A 12,984-nucleotide genomic window follows, 5' to 3' on the forward strand; every position below is an offset into this window, starting at 1 on the left:
TTGCCTCGTTTGACCGCTATTCTCTTGAAAACATAAACATGACTGACGAACTCATGAATCACTCATGATACGTCTGCCAACGGGCCTTGTTCCGTTGGTGGCGGCCTGGGGCCTTCAGAGCGCGCTTCACAGCGGGCTTGTATGGCTCCAGGCCGACCAACCCACCTCAGCGCTTACTGCGCACGTAGTGCTGTCAATGTTAACATTAGTGTTAGTGCTGGCGGCTCTGGCAACGGTTCACCTGAGCTTTGCTCCTCGCGCTATCAGCCAAAGTTCACAAACGGAAGAGCTACAAATCTTCATTAGGCTTCCTTCAGGGCAACTCGTCACGTTCGTGGGACCTGTCGATGCCACTGTGGGCTCTGTCTTCGACTTTATCGCTTCCACGACCCTCTTCCATCTAGATAACAGCCGGATATGGCGCTTGGTCGCGCGCGGCGGCGACACGCTGCTGGAGCGTTCGACCGTGCTGGCACGTCGTGGCCTGGCGTCCGGTTCCGAGCTGCAAGTGCTCGCACGGCTAATGGGTGGCACTCCAAAGAGAAGGCCATCAGCACCCTCAGGTATAGTTGTTGGGAATCAAGAGGCTTGGCACGGCAAAGGACTTACAACCACACCGTGTGCACGCAGACAACTGGCTCAGCCTCCACCGCTTCACCCGCTTTCGAAACCACTTCGGAGACCCCGTCTACACGTGCACCAACCCTGGATGCCGTTCGCCAACACAGTTGAAGGATAGAGCGGCTTGCTCTCGCCACGAAAAATGCTGTGAGGGTGCACCTCGGGACCTCCCTCTCCCTGCCGGTACCGGTGGCGAAGGCGGCCTAGGAGACGCTGACTTTCCTGAGGGAGGGAGGGATTCGCCTGCGGGTTCTGTTAGTGAGAGCGACAGCATGGACACTAACGGTAGCGGCACCGGCAGCGGTAGCGGCACCGGCAGAGGTAGCGGCACCGGCAGCGGTAGCGGCACCGGCAGCGGTAGCGGCACCGGCAGCGGTAGCGGCACCGGCAGCGGTAGTGGCACCGGCAGCGGTAGCGGCACCGACGGCGGCGGCGGCGGGAATGTTGGCAATGGCAGTGACAGGAGTGGTGGTGGCTACAGTAATAGCGGCAGCGCCCGGGTGGACAGCGACTACCTATACTCCGATGGGGAAGAGGAAGATGCTGCTGACGCTGAACCGGGTAAGTATCGCGCAGGTTGCGGTCCTCCTTTGCGCGCCGCAAGCCCGGGTCTGGGTGCTGGGTCATGCCTCTGTCCTGGGGTTCTCGCTTCCGGACATGGCTTATGTTCAGATCGTTGAGGAGCGACATCTAACTTTGCATTACCCTGATGTCCCGCCCAACCCTGCCCCCCCACCCCCAATCCACAGGTCATTTCCTGGCGGCAGCTCTACACCGCGTTGTGGCTTCTCTCGACCAGGACGACCCTGCCAACATCAACACCATTGAGCTGCTGAATGCTATTCTGCAGCAATTCGGGCACCTGGCGCCTGTTGACGGCGACGGTGATGCTGATGACCAAGCCGGTGCGGTTGCCAACGACCTTGCGGCGCAGGGTATGGTCATGCAACCCACCAACATCTCCGAACTACAGCATGGTGCGCGGTCTGTGCAGCACTTCAAGGGCATCATGTCAGAGCCGCTGTGGAGAACAGGCACTCAATGTAAGTCGGGATGTGGGTCGGGTCGGGTCGGGCGGGGTTGGGACAGCGGGATTTCGACAGGCTTTGACAAGGGAGCTCTGGGGTATGGCGTGGTGGGCGCAGCAGCAGGCGCGGGCAACACTGGAATGGAATGGGTATTCGAACTGCCACTGCAACGCCACGGAATTCTGTGTATGTAACGGCGCACTTGATTGACGCGATGCACCTCCCTTTCCGTGGCTTTCACCCTCTCCGCTGGCACACTACTGCAATTCCGGTACGACACCTATCTGCGCAGCTGCACCTATCACTGTGGGGCAGTTTGCTTACGCTTGGATGAAGGAGAAGATTGATGGGCGCGTACGGGATAATGTTGCGGACCGTCAGCTGCGTTTCCTTCGTGACGTGTGCTTTCCACCTGGCAATAACTTGCCCCCGTCGCTGTACATAATGAAGAAGATGTTGGACATTCCAGACGCACGTGACTTTGAGAAGCACGTTTGTTTGAGCGACAAGTGCTTGTTCCCTGATTTCCCTCGAGATGAGTGGCACCAGCACCTGCAAGATGAGTGCGGCTGCGGCCATCGACGGTTTAAGCCTGCCCGGCCAGGACACCAACCAGTTCCGAACAAGGTACGTTGCATGCTTTACTTGTTGCCCATGCGGAGCCTCCCCATAGCAATAAGTCTCCCCAGGTCTCCCAATCCTGCATGCCCTTGTTCCGTCAACCCTTCTTGACTTCAGTGCCCTTTGCCATGACCGCGTGCACGTGCTGTCTTCCCACAGAGGTTCTACGACTTCGGTGTCGAGAATGTCGTGCGCGGCATGTTCATGGACCCACGGTTCTGCACGTTTCGCGGCACAGGGCGCGACAACAACCCTGACGACTTCTACGGCTCGCGGTACGCGCAAGACATCAATGCCAAGACTTCCGGCGAGTTCTTCGAGCCCGACAGCTCGGCTTACGACCTGGGCTTTGACTTCGGCGAGGTCTTCTCATTCAAGAAGTACAGCTGCGGGATGCTGTTCATTCGGTGCGTGTGACGGACCTCAGCCTGTTGTATAGTATGGGCAATTGCTTTCCTGTGCACCTACAGTGTCTCCGTGTGCATTTGATGTAATGGGCATCGTTAGGTATGTGCCTATGCTGTAATCATCACCCACCAGACCTTATTGCTCCCCTCTTTAACTGCTGTCTTCAGGTGCGCGGACCTGCCAGTGACTCAACGCAGCAAGCGCCGCCACTGCTTCCCCCTGATCATCACGCCCGGACCTTCGGAGCCTGACTCAATGGAAGTCTACTTGCGCCCAACACTGACAGCATTCAAGGCCTTCGGGCCTGGCACCGAGGGTATGACCGTGGTGGACGCTGCTTCGGGCCGGACCTTCGGGCACAAGATGTTTCTGGGCGGTATCTTTGCTGGTGAGTGGGCTTTTAGTCCGTGCTGGGGCGGGAGCGTTTGGGGACGGTAGTGGTGGGGCGGGGGCAGGAGTGCTCAGGCGTGGGCGGGAATGCTAGGGTGGTGTGGGAGAGCTGGGGCAGGGGTGGGAGTGCAGGGGCGGGGCGCGGGGCAGGTATGCTGGGGTGGGGTGGGAGTGCTGGGGTGAGGGCAGGAGTGCTGTGGCTTAGGTGGGCATGATGGGGCGGGGTTGGGCTGGTGGTGGTGGTTCTGGGGTGGGGGTAGGAGGACTGGGGGCGGAAGTGCTTGGGTCCGTATGTTGACCTCTGCTTGGTCTGCACGCAGATACGCCTGCAAACCGGACGTTGAGTCTTTGGCTCTCCCATGCGGCCAAGAACGCATGTGGGCACTGCATGCTGCTGGGAGAGACTGGCCCTAACGGCCATGGTACATACTTTCTGGGGTACAACAAGCCGGCGGACATCAACACAGCGCTGAACGTCCTGTTGCCACCTGACTGTCAGATGCCAGAGACTGCACTATGCGGTGACAGCAGGATCCGGATCTCTCATGCGCACCACATGGATCGGGCACAGGTTGTGGAAAGTAATCATGACTTGGCATCGGCGCTGGGTTGCCATGGCATTTCCTGCATAGCGAAGGAGCTGTCGTACATAGACATGAATAACGTGTGGGTTGTGCCCATAGCGCATGCAGCTCTGTTCGGTGTCATCAAGAAGTTCTGGCACTTTGTGCTGGGCGAGTCCGTCAAGAAGGCTGAGAGTGACTTTGTGTTAAGTGTAGAGGCTCGTCGCAGAATGACTGCACGTGCATCCCATTTCATCATTACTAATGACTTTAACCGACCCTACCGTGACATTGTCCCCTGCTCGTACTGGACCATGGAAGAATGGCTGCACTGGACGGACTGCTTCTCCCTATACGTCCTGCACTCGCACGGAGGGGATCCTAATAAAGTTGTGATGCCGGTAGTTACACGGAAAGATGATGCAGGGCTGGATCGTGAGTTTGACCTGGGGAGAATGTGGGAGATGTTGCGCACGGCCATGCTGCATTATCTGCGGTATGACCAATTCTCGGAGGCTGCGTGTGACAGTGCAGCAGTAACCTTCAAACAGTTCTGCTGTGACTCGGAGCTCGTGTTTGGCATGAAGTTTGCTACCTACAACATGCATCTACTGGCATGTAGGCTACGCGAGCAGGAGCGTGCACGTGGGCACGTGGCGTTTGCAACTGAGTTCTGGGTGGAGCGCGGTGTGCAGCAGGTCAAAAGTGGGGTCAAGTTCCGCACAACCAGGTGTCCAGAGCAAATTATTGTGAGTGGGTTCCTTGCAAGTGCCCGGCTCGCTGAGATGCGAGCTGAGCGTGGCAGGGGAGGTGGCACCGCGGATGGTGGTGCAACCGGGCCAGCCGGGGTAGAGGCCGGCCATGCACTGGCTGCGGGTGGGAGCCAGTACAAGTCATTTGATGAGTGGGTGCCAGATTACCGTGCAGCACACGTCACATTGACGGGGGATGTTTGCGCGGATGTAGAGGATGGTGAGGGTTCCCAGCTGCTTGGGCGCGGATATGTGGCGGGTCCGACCGAGCGGACAGTTGTCTTCGAAGCATTCATGAAGGCTTTTAGTAAAGAGGACTTTGCGACACGTTCAGGTGTGGTGGAGGGTGACTTGCAGAACGCAAGTGTTATTATATTCAAACGTGCACTTGTACGACGTGACCAGGTTTTACTATCTACAAAGTATAACTTGACCACTGCACGTGAGTCATTTTATGTGAAGACTAAGTATGCGCCATCCCTTGACACCCCAGAGGACGATCAGGACGTGTCTGTGTATGTTGGAGAGGTTGCATTCTATGCTCGTGTGCAAACCGTGCGTGGGGTTGTATGCCGTGTGGCGATTTGCGAATTGCATAAGGTGGAGGTGGTACGGCCGCAGTCGTTGTACTATGCTGCAGACTTTAGTCGCCGCAAGGCAACCCCCAACCAAGAACGCCAGCAGACGTTCCTGAACTCGTTCCCCGTGCTATTGCAAGCCATTGACTCGAAGGTGATGCGCTGCAAGCTCGACGAGAATAAAAGTTACTTCATTACGTACCACTTGTTTTCTCAGTTGCCAACCAATGATGGTGATTGGCAAGGAGCAGTGCAAGTTGGGTAGCCGCTCACGCGGCTGATGCAGTCTGTAACATGATGATGTCTTCTGGGCTTGTGTCTTCCGGGGCCGCCAACCGTTCCAGTAAAGAAAACTTCCCGGCTGCCGACAGCGCACGCAGCCCTGCACCGGTGCCGTATGACGATGCAGCCCCAGTCCCCTTCCCGCCGTTCCACTAAAGAAATCTTCCCGGCTGCCGACAGCGCACGCAGCCCTGCACCGGTGCCGTATGACGATGCAACCCCAGCCCCCTTCCCGCCTTTCCACTAAAGAAAACTTCCCGGCTGCCGACAGCGCACGCAGCCCTGCACCGGTGCCGTATGACGATGTAGCCCCAGCCCCCTTCCCGCCGTTCCACTAAAGAAATCTTCCCGGCTGCCGACAGCGCACGCAGCCCTGCACCGGTGCCGTATGACGATGCAACCCCAGCCCCCTTCCCGCCTTTCCACTAAAGAAAACTTCCCGGCTGCCGACAGCACACGCAGCCCTGCACCGGTGCCGTATGACGATGCAGCCCCAGCCCCCTTCCCGCCGTTCCACTAAAGAAAACTTCCCGGCCGCCGACAGCGCACGCAGCCCTGCACCGGTGCCGTATGACGATGTAGCCCCAGCCCCCTTCCCGCCGTTCCACTAAAGAAATCTTCCCGGCTGCCGACAGCGCACGCAGCCCTGCACCGGTGCCGTATGACGATGCAGCCTCAGCCCCCTTCCCGCCTTTCCAGTAAAGAAAACTTCCCGGCTGCCGGCAGCGCACGCAGCCCTGCACCGGTGCCGTATGTCAATGCAGCCCCAGCCCCCTTCCCGCCGTTCCACTAAAGAAAACTTCCCGGCTGCCGACAGCGCACGCAGCCCTGCACCGGTGCCGTATGACGATGTAGCCCCAGTCCCCTTCCCGCCGTTCCACTAAAGAAATCTTCCCGGCTGCCGACAGCGCACGCAGCCCTGCACCGGTGCCGTATGACGATGCAACCCCAGCCCCCTTCCCGCCTTTCCACTAAAGAAAACTTCCCGGCTGCCGACAGCACACGCAGCCCTGCACCGGTGCCGTATGACGATGCAGCCCCAGCCCCCTTCCCGCCGTTCCACTAAAGAAAACTTCCCGGCTGCCGACAGCGCACGCAGCCCTGCACCGGTGCCGTATGACGATGCAGCCCCAGCCCCCTTCCCGCCGTTCCACTAAAGAAAACTTCCCGGCTGCCGACAGCGCACGCAGCCCTGCACCGGTGCCGTATGACGATGCAGCCCCAGCCCCCTTCCCGCCGTTCCACTAAAGAAAACTTCCCGGCTGCCGACAGCGCACGCAGCCCTGCACCGGAAGCTTCCCAGCATCTGAGACACAAGTTTCCCATCAGTACAGTATTGATCTTCCGGCCTCTTGTTTGTTTACCTATGGAACTCATAACAACAACGATACATGCTTGCGACCAGCCGTGCATGGCTGATCCGCCCGCTCAGCACTTCCCACCACTGCCCTGCGCCCGGCGGCCCTTTATAGCTGACTGCGGCAGGGCCGCACCCGCAGCCCGCTTCTGGGATGGCGGATGACATCCAGCCTCGGCCTCACACCCCGCGCTTGCGGCCATGCGCAGGATCTCCGCCTCAAACTCCTCACCGCGCTTGCACATGACATGCAGAGATGCGGTCTTGCCCTCCGCCGCCAACTCCAACCGCCCACGTGCCTCGGCCCTCCCCACTTTCACATCAGACTGGCGTGACACAACGCCAGAGCCCACCGTCACGCCGCACGGCATGCCCGCCTCATCGAATTTAGCGTTAAGTGGCACACGCAAGTCAGCACCGTGCACCACCTGCCGCGCGTCGAACACCAGCAGGTCGCTGTCCTGGGTGCGGGTGTAGGCGCTGACCCCACCAAATGTGAACAGGTTGCGGCTGACATGCGCCGCACGCTCCACATCGTCCAGGAAGTCCTTGCACTGCATGGCGATGAGGGGTGAGCTGTCATACAGCAGGCCAGGGCCATACCCATAAGCGCGCCAGCGAGCCCACGCCCAAATTGTCAAGCACCGGCTTTGGTCAGGGCAATGCTCCCTGGCTGGCATTTGCATCCTTCCTCCACCCGGCCACAAAAACGTTCCGCCGGGTCCCTTCTCCACCCCACCAGCTCGTCCAACCCTTGACGCCTGGCAGCTCACCCGGCGCCCTGTTGCCGACTTCCACAGAGCCAGGAACACGACAGTTGGCGTTGCGTCGTCCGGGTCCAGATGCGGGTGTGTGAAGTAGTCCAGCCCAACCGGAACCAGGCCCCATGGCGCCCCTGTCGCCAGGATTGCAGGCGTACCCGCGACGGTCTCCTTCGCGCTCGTCACGAGGTAGTCCCACATCGCCAGCAGCAGCATGGCGATGCACAGGCCGAACGCACCAATGACCACCCGCGCTTCGTGGCTCCTCGATGTGTGCGCATACCTGTCAAGGAATCAGGCCGTGCACCTTGCATCTGTTGCCAAGCCATCCCGAACGCCGCCCAAAGCCCTCGCCTCCCTGGATTTCCCCTCAGGTTCCGCTCCACCACCGCTACGCACGCCCCTCCCTCCCTGCCATCGCTTGCCAGTCCCATACCACTCACATGGTCACGCGGCTCGCCTTGTTGGTCTGCACATGCCGGTAGCCTGCCATGTGAGTTTCGCCGCCACACTCTTTCAGCCGACCACGGGGGACCTTCTTCAGCGTCTGCGCCTCCATCAGGCGCCGCTGCATGTTGCGCGCCGCTCGCACCAACACCGGGTACTTGCTCTGCATCACCGGCCCCGGCACATACAGGACCAGGAGGACTGGGTTGAACACGCCGTCAGTCCCCGTCATGTCAATCCAGAACAGGCATGCCCTGCCCGTCATGTCCCAGTACACGGTCAGCGCTAGCTCCGCTGATGTGCGGGGTCTCCCCGCAGATTGCGTCTCCAGGTCCAACGCCGCACGAGCTTTGGCGCGCGCATTGCACGCGTCGAGCACGTTCGGCCGCAGTTGCCGCACGTTGCCTCGCAGTAGGTCGCGGAGGGCATCGGGGACTCGCAGGGCGATGTACAGCTCCCTCAGCAAGGTGCCATCGGTTAGCTCTCCAGCAGCAACCTGGTGCGGACACACGGTCACAAATGGCATTCAAGACATCCAACACACAATTGCAGTGCTCAGGACCCCTGCACACGCGGCCTGTTGGGGGGCCTGGGGTAATGGCGGTCCCACACCACAGATACCCAAAGTTCCCCCCTCACCCCGGGCTCCGGCAGGTCTGTCACAACATCAGTGCCAGAGCGGGCAGCACCAGCACCACTGCTTGCTGCTTCCACATCAGCCATTCCCTCCTTTGGCGTCACCACATTCAATGGTGGTGCAGCCACCGCAGTGCCCTCCACCGCGGCTGCTGCCGTAGTCGATGAAGCTGGCCGCCCATCCTCCACGCCACCGGACTCCCCCTCCTCCAGGCACGCGCCCTGTGCAGGCATTCGTGCATGAGGGCGTACGCATGCCGACCAGGCCCGCCTGCCATCGAGGCCACATCACGTGCATGCATGCATGTCCACATTACGTGCACCCTATGGCCTTGCCGCCCCATCCCGGCTGCGCACCTTCAGCTCCAGGATCGCGGACAGGGACACGATCTCGTTGTCCTCCACCATGCCCATGATGCTCTCCTCCACGTCCGGCGCCACATCCCCCACCTCATCGCCCATTGCCTGGGGCCTGGCCATGGGTGGCAGCTCCAGCCGTACCAGCTTATCCGCAATGCCGGCGAAAAGCGTCAACTTGTCCCCCCGTTCCCTGGCCCTTCTTAGCTCCCTGCGAGAGCCGGCGGATTGTGTGGGATTTCAGTCAGCGCGCCCAGCCCCTCGCGCCGAGGCCTGAGCCCCCACATCCGTGCTCCGGGCAGCCCCTTCCAATTCGGGTTAGCCCGGTCGGCCCCGGACGCCCCCGCTCCCCCCCGCCATGCCCCATCTGAGGCCTCCGCCCAATCCAGGCCCGCCTCCGGCGATGTGACGTACCCCGGCCACCACAGCCCATCCATCCAAGCCCTCCCAACCATGGCCTGTACCTCCCCCCAGCCTCACCTTACGAGCTCCTCCCGGCCGTGACGCCTCCACTTCTCGCCCAGCGCCAACAGGAACCTTGGGGGGCACCCGCGGTGGGCGGCCTTGGAAGGATCCCTCCTCCACCGCTGCTCCTCCTCGACTCGTGCCGCGAGGCATGAGGCTTTAGGCATGCCCGGCATGTCCAGCCGCACAACGCCGCCGGCCCTCGCAAGTGCCGCCCTGCACATGCAGCCCGCATGTGATTTTGCGGAAGTCCCGCGAGTGTCCCCCTTCCCCTCCTCAAATCTCACCTTACTATTACGGCCTCATCAGATGACAGCGACAGCGTCCCCTTCTTCAAAACCGTCTCAGTTATGTCCAAATCCTTGCGGGCCTCGCCCTGCTCCAGGCCAACCTCTTCCGAGCTAGACGGCTCCATTCCTATTAGGTGCTTCTTCCAAATCAAGAGGCACCGGGCCCGCGAACGCCGTTCAACGCGACGTTGCCACCCGGAGCCCTGGGTGGCAAAGTCGGCGCGCCTGTAACTCCGTGGCAGTCAGTGCTGCTACTATGTACTCTTGCTTATATTGTTTATGCCCCACCATTTGCCGAGCCCAAACGCGTGTCTCTGGCTATCGCCCACCACCGGCCCGCCCCCGCCCCATGCGCAAAACCCTACCCCTACCAGTCCCTCCCTTTACAAACGATACGTAGCAGTTTTGCAGGTGTTGAAATTGAAGGTGTTCAAAAACACCAAGAAGGTGATGATGCCCAGGGACTCGAGGGGACCCTTTGGATTCACCCGTTTGAATTGGCCTCCGACCTGAGTCAAACGGGGATGGGAGATGGAATCCATCGTTTGAATGCGCTTTAAATTGCAAGAGAGGGCTTTCGTGCACTACCCTACCTCACAACCATCCAACATGGTCGCCCGTGTCTGCAAGCTCCTTATCAAGGATCCCGACCATCCCAACAAAGTCTACCATCAGTGGGCGACAACGATTTCGCCTGGAACTAAGCCTGAAACGTTCAGGGGGGATCTTCTCCCCGAGACGGACTCCACCGTCAATTACAAGCTCTCTGTGGACCCCGAGGACCCCGAGGACCCCGTGGAGTATTATTCGCCGGAGCAGGTTCTGGCGTTTGCTCTCGAGTACCTGGCCAGCGGCTCTGACGGGCCCGCCTGCCCCCTTCCCTGCGCCTCGTGGGATGCGGAGAAGCAGAGGCTGACCCTCACCATTGTGCGCGAGTCCAAGCAGGACCCCATCAAGAAGCCCAAGAAGAGCAACGCGAAAGAGCCCATCACTCGCGTGCGAACGCCGGACTCCGCGCTGTTCATGGAGGCCGTCCGTCGCTTCTACCCCTTCGCCAAGCGCGGCCCTGGCGAAGGCCCCCGCCTGCTCAACACCAGACTGGCCGCCAATGGCGAGTTGAAAAAGTATTGGCAAGACAAGATGGCCGCGGCCTACGCCTGGAGCCTGAAGCGAGGCATCACGTTGTCGCGCGAAGACTTCCAGGCCGACTGGACAAAGTGAGTTTTTGTTCTTCTGTATTGGCATGGGAAGGACGCTAGAATGCGGAGGAATGTCAGTAGCATGAGCGATGAGGAATAGGGGGATGAGAGTGGACTTGACCGCGTTGACTTGTTGAACTGACCGTAGTTAATTCTTTATACATATGATAATGTTGCTTCATCCTACTACTCTTTCACAACATATCCAGGAAGGCAACCGACTTCAACGCCAAGCGCACCACTTACGAGAAGACGACCGCAGCCGCCCGCGCTGTCAAGGACAGTGAGTCTGCTTTCTAATTGTATATACTGTATAAGCACCTTGCAATGAGTGCGTTGAGAGACATGCGCGAGAGGCAGACTTTGCGTCAGTTTGACCTGGACCTTCTGCTCCATCCTCCATCCTCCACCGCGTGCTTGCAGAGAACCAGCCCAAGAATGAGCGTGGCTGGTACAAGAACGCATGGCGCAGCCAGTGGGGCAAGATGTGGGACGGCTACAAGCGCGACCCTGTGCGCTTCACGGCTGGCGAGAAGCAGACGCTGACGGAAGAGGAGGTCGGTCTTTGCAAGGAGCTTGAGTCTTTGCTGCCAAGCCGGGCTTCCGCGAGCGTCAAGGACGCCAAGGTGTCCTACGGTGCCATCGACGCCGGGGGCCTTCTGGTGGGTTACTTTCTTACATAGCCAGACTGTCAGTGCGTGCTTCGCTTACGAGCGCATCCTTACTGCTGATATGACCAGGCGCGGTTGTTGGTGAATGTCTGTTGCGCTTACACAACTCTGCTGCTTCTTGCAGGGACCGCTGGCCAAGGCCTTGAGCGGCCTCTCTTCAAAGACCAAGCGCTCCTCTCTGGGGTCCACAGGCGCCGTCGACGTCGCCGCCGCACCCCAGCCCAGCCCGCCCATGCCCCCGCCCATGCCCCCGCCCATGCCCCAGTCCAGCCCAGGCGCCATCGACAAGCTGGCCGCGGCGGGTGCCGAGCGCGTGAAGGTAAGACCACTGTGATCATGTTCTCTGCGCGCGTCGTCTAATATGGCTCGCTGCGTAAGTCGTTTACTTCTGCACTGGAGATGGTCCCTTGCGGCATAGGTGCCAGGCACCACTGCGGACGGACCGTCCCGTCGTGCAAGTTCGCTTTCACAGCATTGCGGCACACTTGCTGTCATGCAGGCGCTGGGCGACAAGAAGCGGACGGATGCGAAGAAGCGCAAGGATGAGAGGACGGCCGAGGCGCCAGCTAAGGTGAATGGGGGATCGAGCTTCCGTCGTCTGGTTCAGGGTGTGTGTGGCAGCATTGTTGGTGCTCTCGGGTGGGGTTCAGCAGAATGCATTCTTAATGCATGTGGTTCTTGGTCTACGCCAGTGTACTCTTGCGTGTTTTCTTTCACCAATTTATGATGGCGAATCATTGTTGCGCCTACGCCCCCATCCCATGCAGAAGCACAAGGGCGATGAGGTGGTAGCCCCGGCTGCCAAGGCCAAGACCGATGCCAAGACTGCCGCTGAGGGCAAGGCTGCCAAGGTTCCGGCCGCGAAGGCTGGCAAGGCCGCCAGGGGCAAGGCCGCCAGGGGCAAGTAGACTGCCGATGCTGGTGCTACATGGATTGTACAATGTTCGGACTAGGCCTAGTACGGCTTATTCTGGACTTAGCTACCGAGCATTAGGATGTTTGGACCCTGTGTAGACCACCTAGCGGTAGTATGTTTGGACCCTGTGTAGACATCCACTCCAGCATGAGCGAGTGGCATTTGAGGACTGCTGTGCTGCATGTGCATGACAGTGAGACTGTGATGGGCGACAGAGCGCCTTTGACTGTGATGCACTTACTGTCAGATCGTAGTTGCGTGGAAAGCGAGTGAGATGGTCGGTTCAGGTAATCCTGAAACATGTGTGCAGCCAGGGTCCGCCGCAGATGTGGGATAGAGGCAGTGTAACGTGCTCTGGAATGAAGAGTTTCATGTGTTTCTCCGTGGATTGTACGGTTCCCCCGTGTTTCTGTTTTCGAATCGCGTCTCAAGACGCAGTGCGTCTCGTGCATCGCGTGTGTGTGAGACGCGGCGCGTCTAGGGTATCAGGCTAGCGTCTGGTGTGACGCATCGCGTTAGCTAAGACGCGCTCTCCATGCAATTGTACCGCGTCACGACTCGCGTTCCATTGCGTCTCGCAGACGCAGTGAAACGCGCTATCTGCAATGGTGCCCCGCTTCACTGTTTCTGGTTGCGTCCCCA

At 59.8% G+C, this 12,984-nt stretch overlaps 3 protein-coding genes across 4 annotated transcripts; 2 read left to right on the top strand and 1 right to left on the bottom strand.

Moving 5' to 3' along the window:
* Window positions 1-37: 37 nt before the first annotated feature.
* On the top strand, window positions 38-5,268 carry CHLRE_09g402626v5 (uncharacterized protein). Its single transcript, XM_043066082.1, has 7 exons — window positions 38-768; window positions 820-1,182; window positions 1,371-1,664; window positions 1,942-2,276; window positions 2,430-2,677; window positions 2,846-3,066; window positions 3,568-5,268. The coding sequence occupies exons 2-7, from the start codon at window positions 894-896 to the stop codon at window positions 3,591-3,593; spliced, it is 1,413 nt and encodes a 470-aa protein (XP_042921429.1). The 5' UTR covers window positions 38-768; window positions 820-893; the 3' UTR covers window positions 3,594-5,268.
* Window positions 5,269-5,300: 32 nt separating this feature from the next.
* CHLRE_09g402663v5 (uncharacterized protein) lies at window positions 5,301-10,026 on the bottom strand. The gene is made up of 7 exons (XM_043066083.1): window positions 9,554-10,026; window positions 9,282-9,338; window positions 8,802-9,012; window positions 8,448-8,666; window positions 7,805-8,304; window positions 7,374-7,644; window positions 5,301-7,154 (listed from the first exon to the last, which is right to left on the bottom strand). The coding sequence occupies exons 1-7, from the start codon at window positions 9,679-9,681 to the stop codon at window positions 6,672-6,674; spliced, it is 1,869 nt and encodes a 622-aa protein (XP_042921430.1). The 5' UTR covers window positions 9,682-10,026; the 3' UTR covers window positions 5,301-6,671.
* Window positions 10,027-10,136: 110 nt separating this feature from the next.
* CHLRE_09g402701v5 (uncharacterized protein) lies at window positions 10,137-12,963 on the top strand. Of its 2 annotated transcripts, XM_043066085.1 has the most exons (6): window positions 10,137-10,773; window positions 10,965-11,038; window positions 11,179-11,417; window positions 11,551-11,745; window positions 11,926-11,997; window positions 12,194-12,963. In XM_043066085.1, the coding sequence occupies exons 1-6, from the start codon at window positions 10,166-10,168 to the stop codon at window positions 12,332-12,334; spliced, it is 1,329 nt and encodes a 442-aa protein (XP_042921431.1). In that variant the 5' UTR covers window positions 10,137-10,165; the 3' UTR covers window positions 12,335-12,963. The 2 variants fall into 2 exon arrangements, with proteins under 2 accessions (XP_042921431.1, XP_042921432.1); XM_043066086.1 differs by lacking the exon at window positions 10,137-10,773 and having other exon boundaries at window positions 10,928-11,038.
* Window positions 12,964-12,984: the final 21 nt, after the last annotated feature.

The sequence above is a fragment of the Chlamydomonas reinhardtii genome, chromosome 9, assembly GCF_000002595.2.
Source record: "Chlamydomonas reinhardtii strain CC-503 cw92 mt+ chromosome 9, whole genome shotgun sequence".
Classification (NCBI taxonomy): Eukaryota; Viridiplantae; Chlorophyta; class Chlorophyceae; order Chlamydomonadales; family Chlamydomonadaceae; genus Chlamydomonas; species Chlamydomonas reinhardtii.

Coding starts and splice junctions, on each gene's coding strand:
- CHLRE_09g402626v5 (XM_043066082.1), top strand. CDS start 894: ATGGACACTAACGGTAGCGGCACCGGCAGCGGTAGCGGCACCGGCAGA. Junction 1,183..1,370: donor TGCTGCTGACGCTGAACCGG/GTAAGTATCGCG, acceptor CCCAATCCACAG/GTCATTTCCTGGCGGCAGCT. Junction 2,277..2,429: donor ACCAACCAGTTCCGAACAAG/GTACGTTGCATG, acceptor GTCTTCCCACAG/AGGTTCTACGACTTCGGTGT.
- CHLRE_09g402663v5 (XM_043066083.1), bottom strand. CDS start 9,681: ATGGAGCCGTCTAGCTCGGAAGAGGTTGGCCTGGAGCAGGGCGAGGCC. Junction 9,339..9,553: donor GATGAGGCCGTAATAGTAAG/GTGAGATTTGAG, acceptor GTGCCCCCCAAG/GTTCCTGTTGGCGCTGGGCG. Junction 8,305..8,447: donor CAGACCTGCCGGAGCCCGGG/GTGAGGGGGGAA, acceptor TGTCCGCACCAG/GTTGCTGCTGGAGAGCTAAC.
- CHLRE_09g402701v5 (XM_043066085.1), top strand. CDS start 10,166: ATGGTCGCCCGTGTCTGCAAGCTCCTTATCAAGGATCCCGACCATCCC. Junction 11,039..11,178: donor CGCCCGCGCTGTCAAGGACA/GTGAGTCTGCTT, acceptor GCGTGCTTGCAG/AGAACCAGCCCAAGAATGAG. Junction 11,746..11,925: donor CGGGTGCCGAGCGCGTGAAG/GTAAGACCACTG, acceptor GCTGTCATGCAG/GCGCTGGGCGACAAGAAGCG.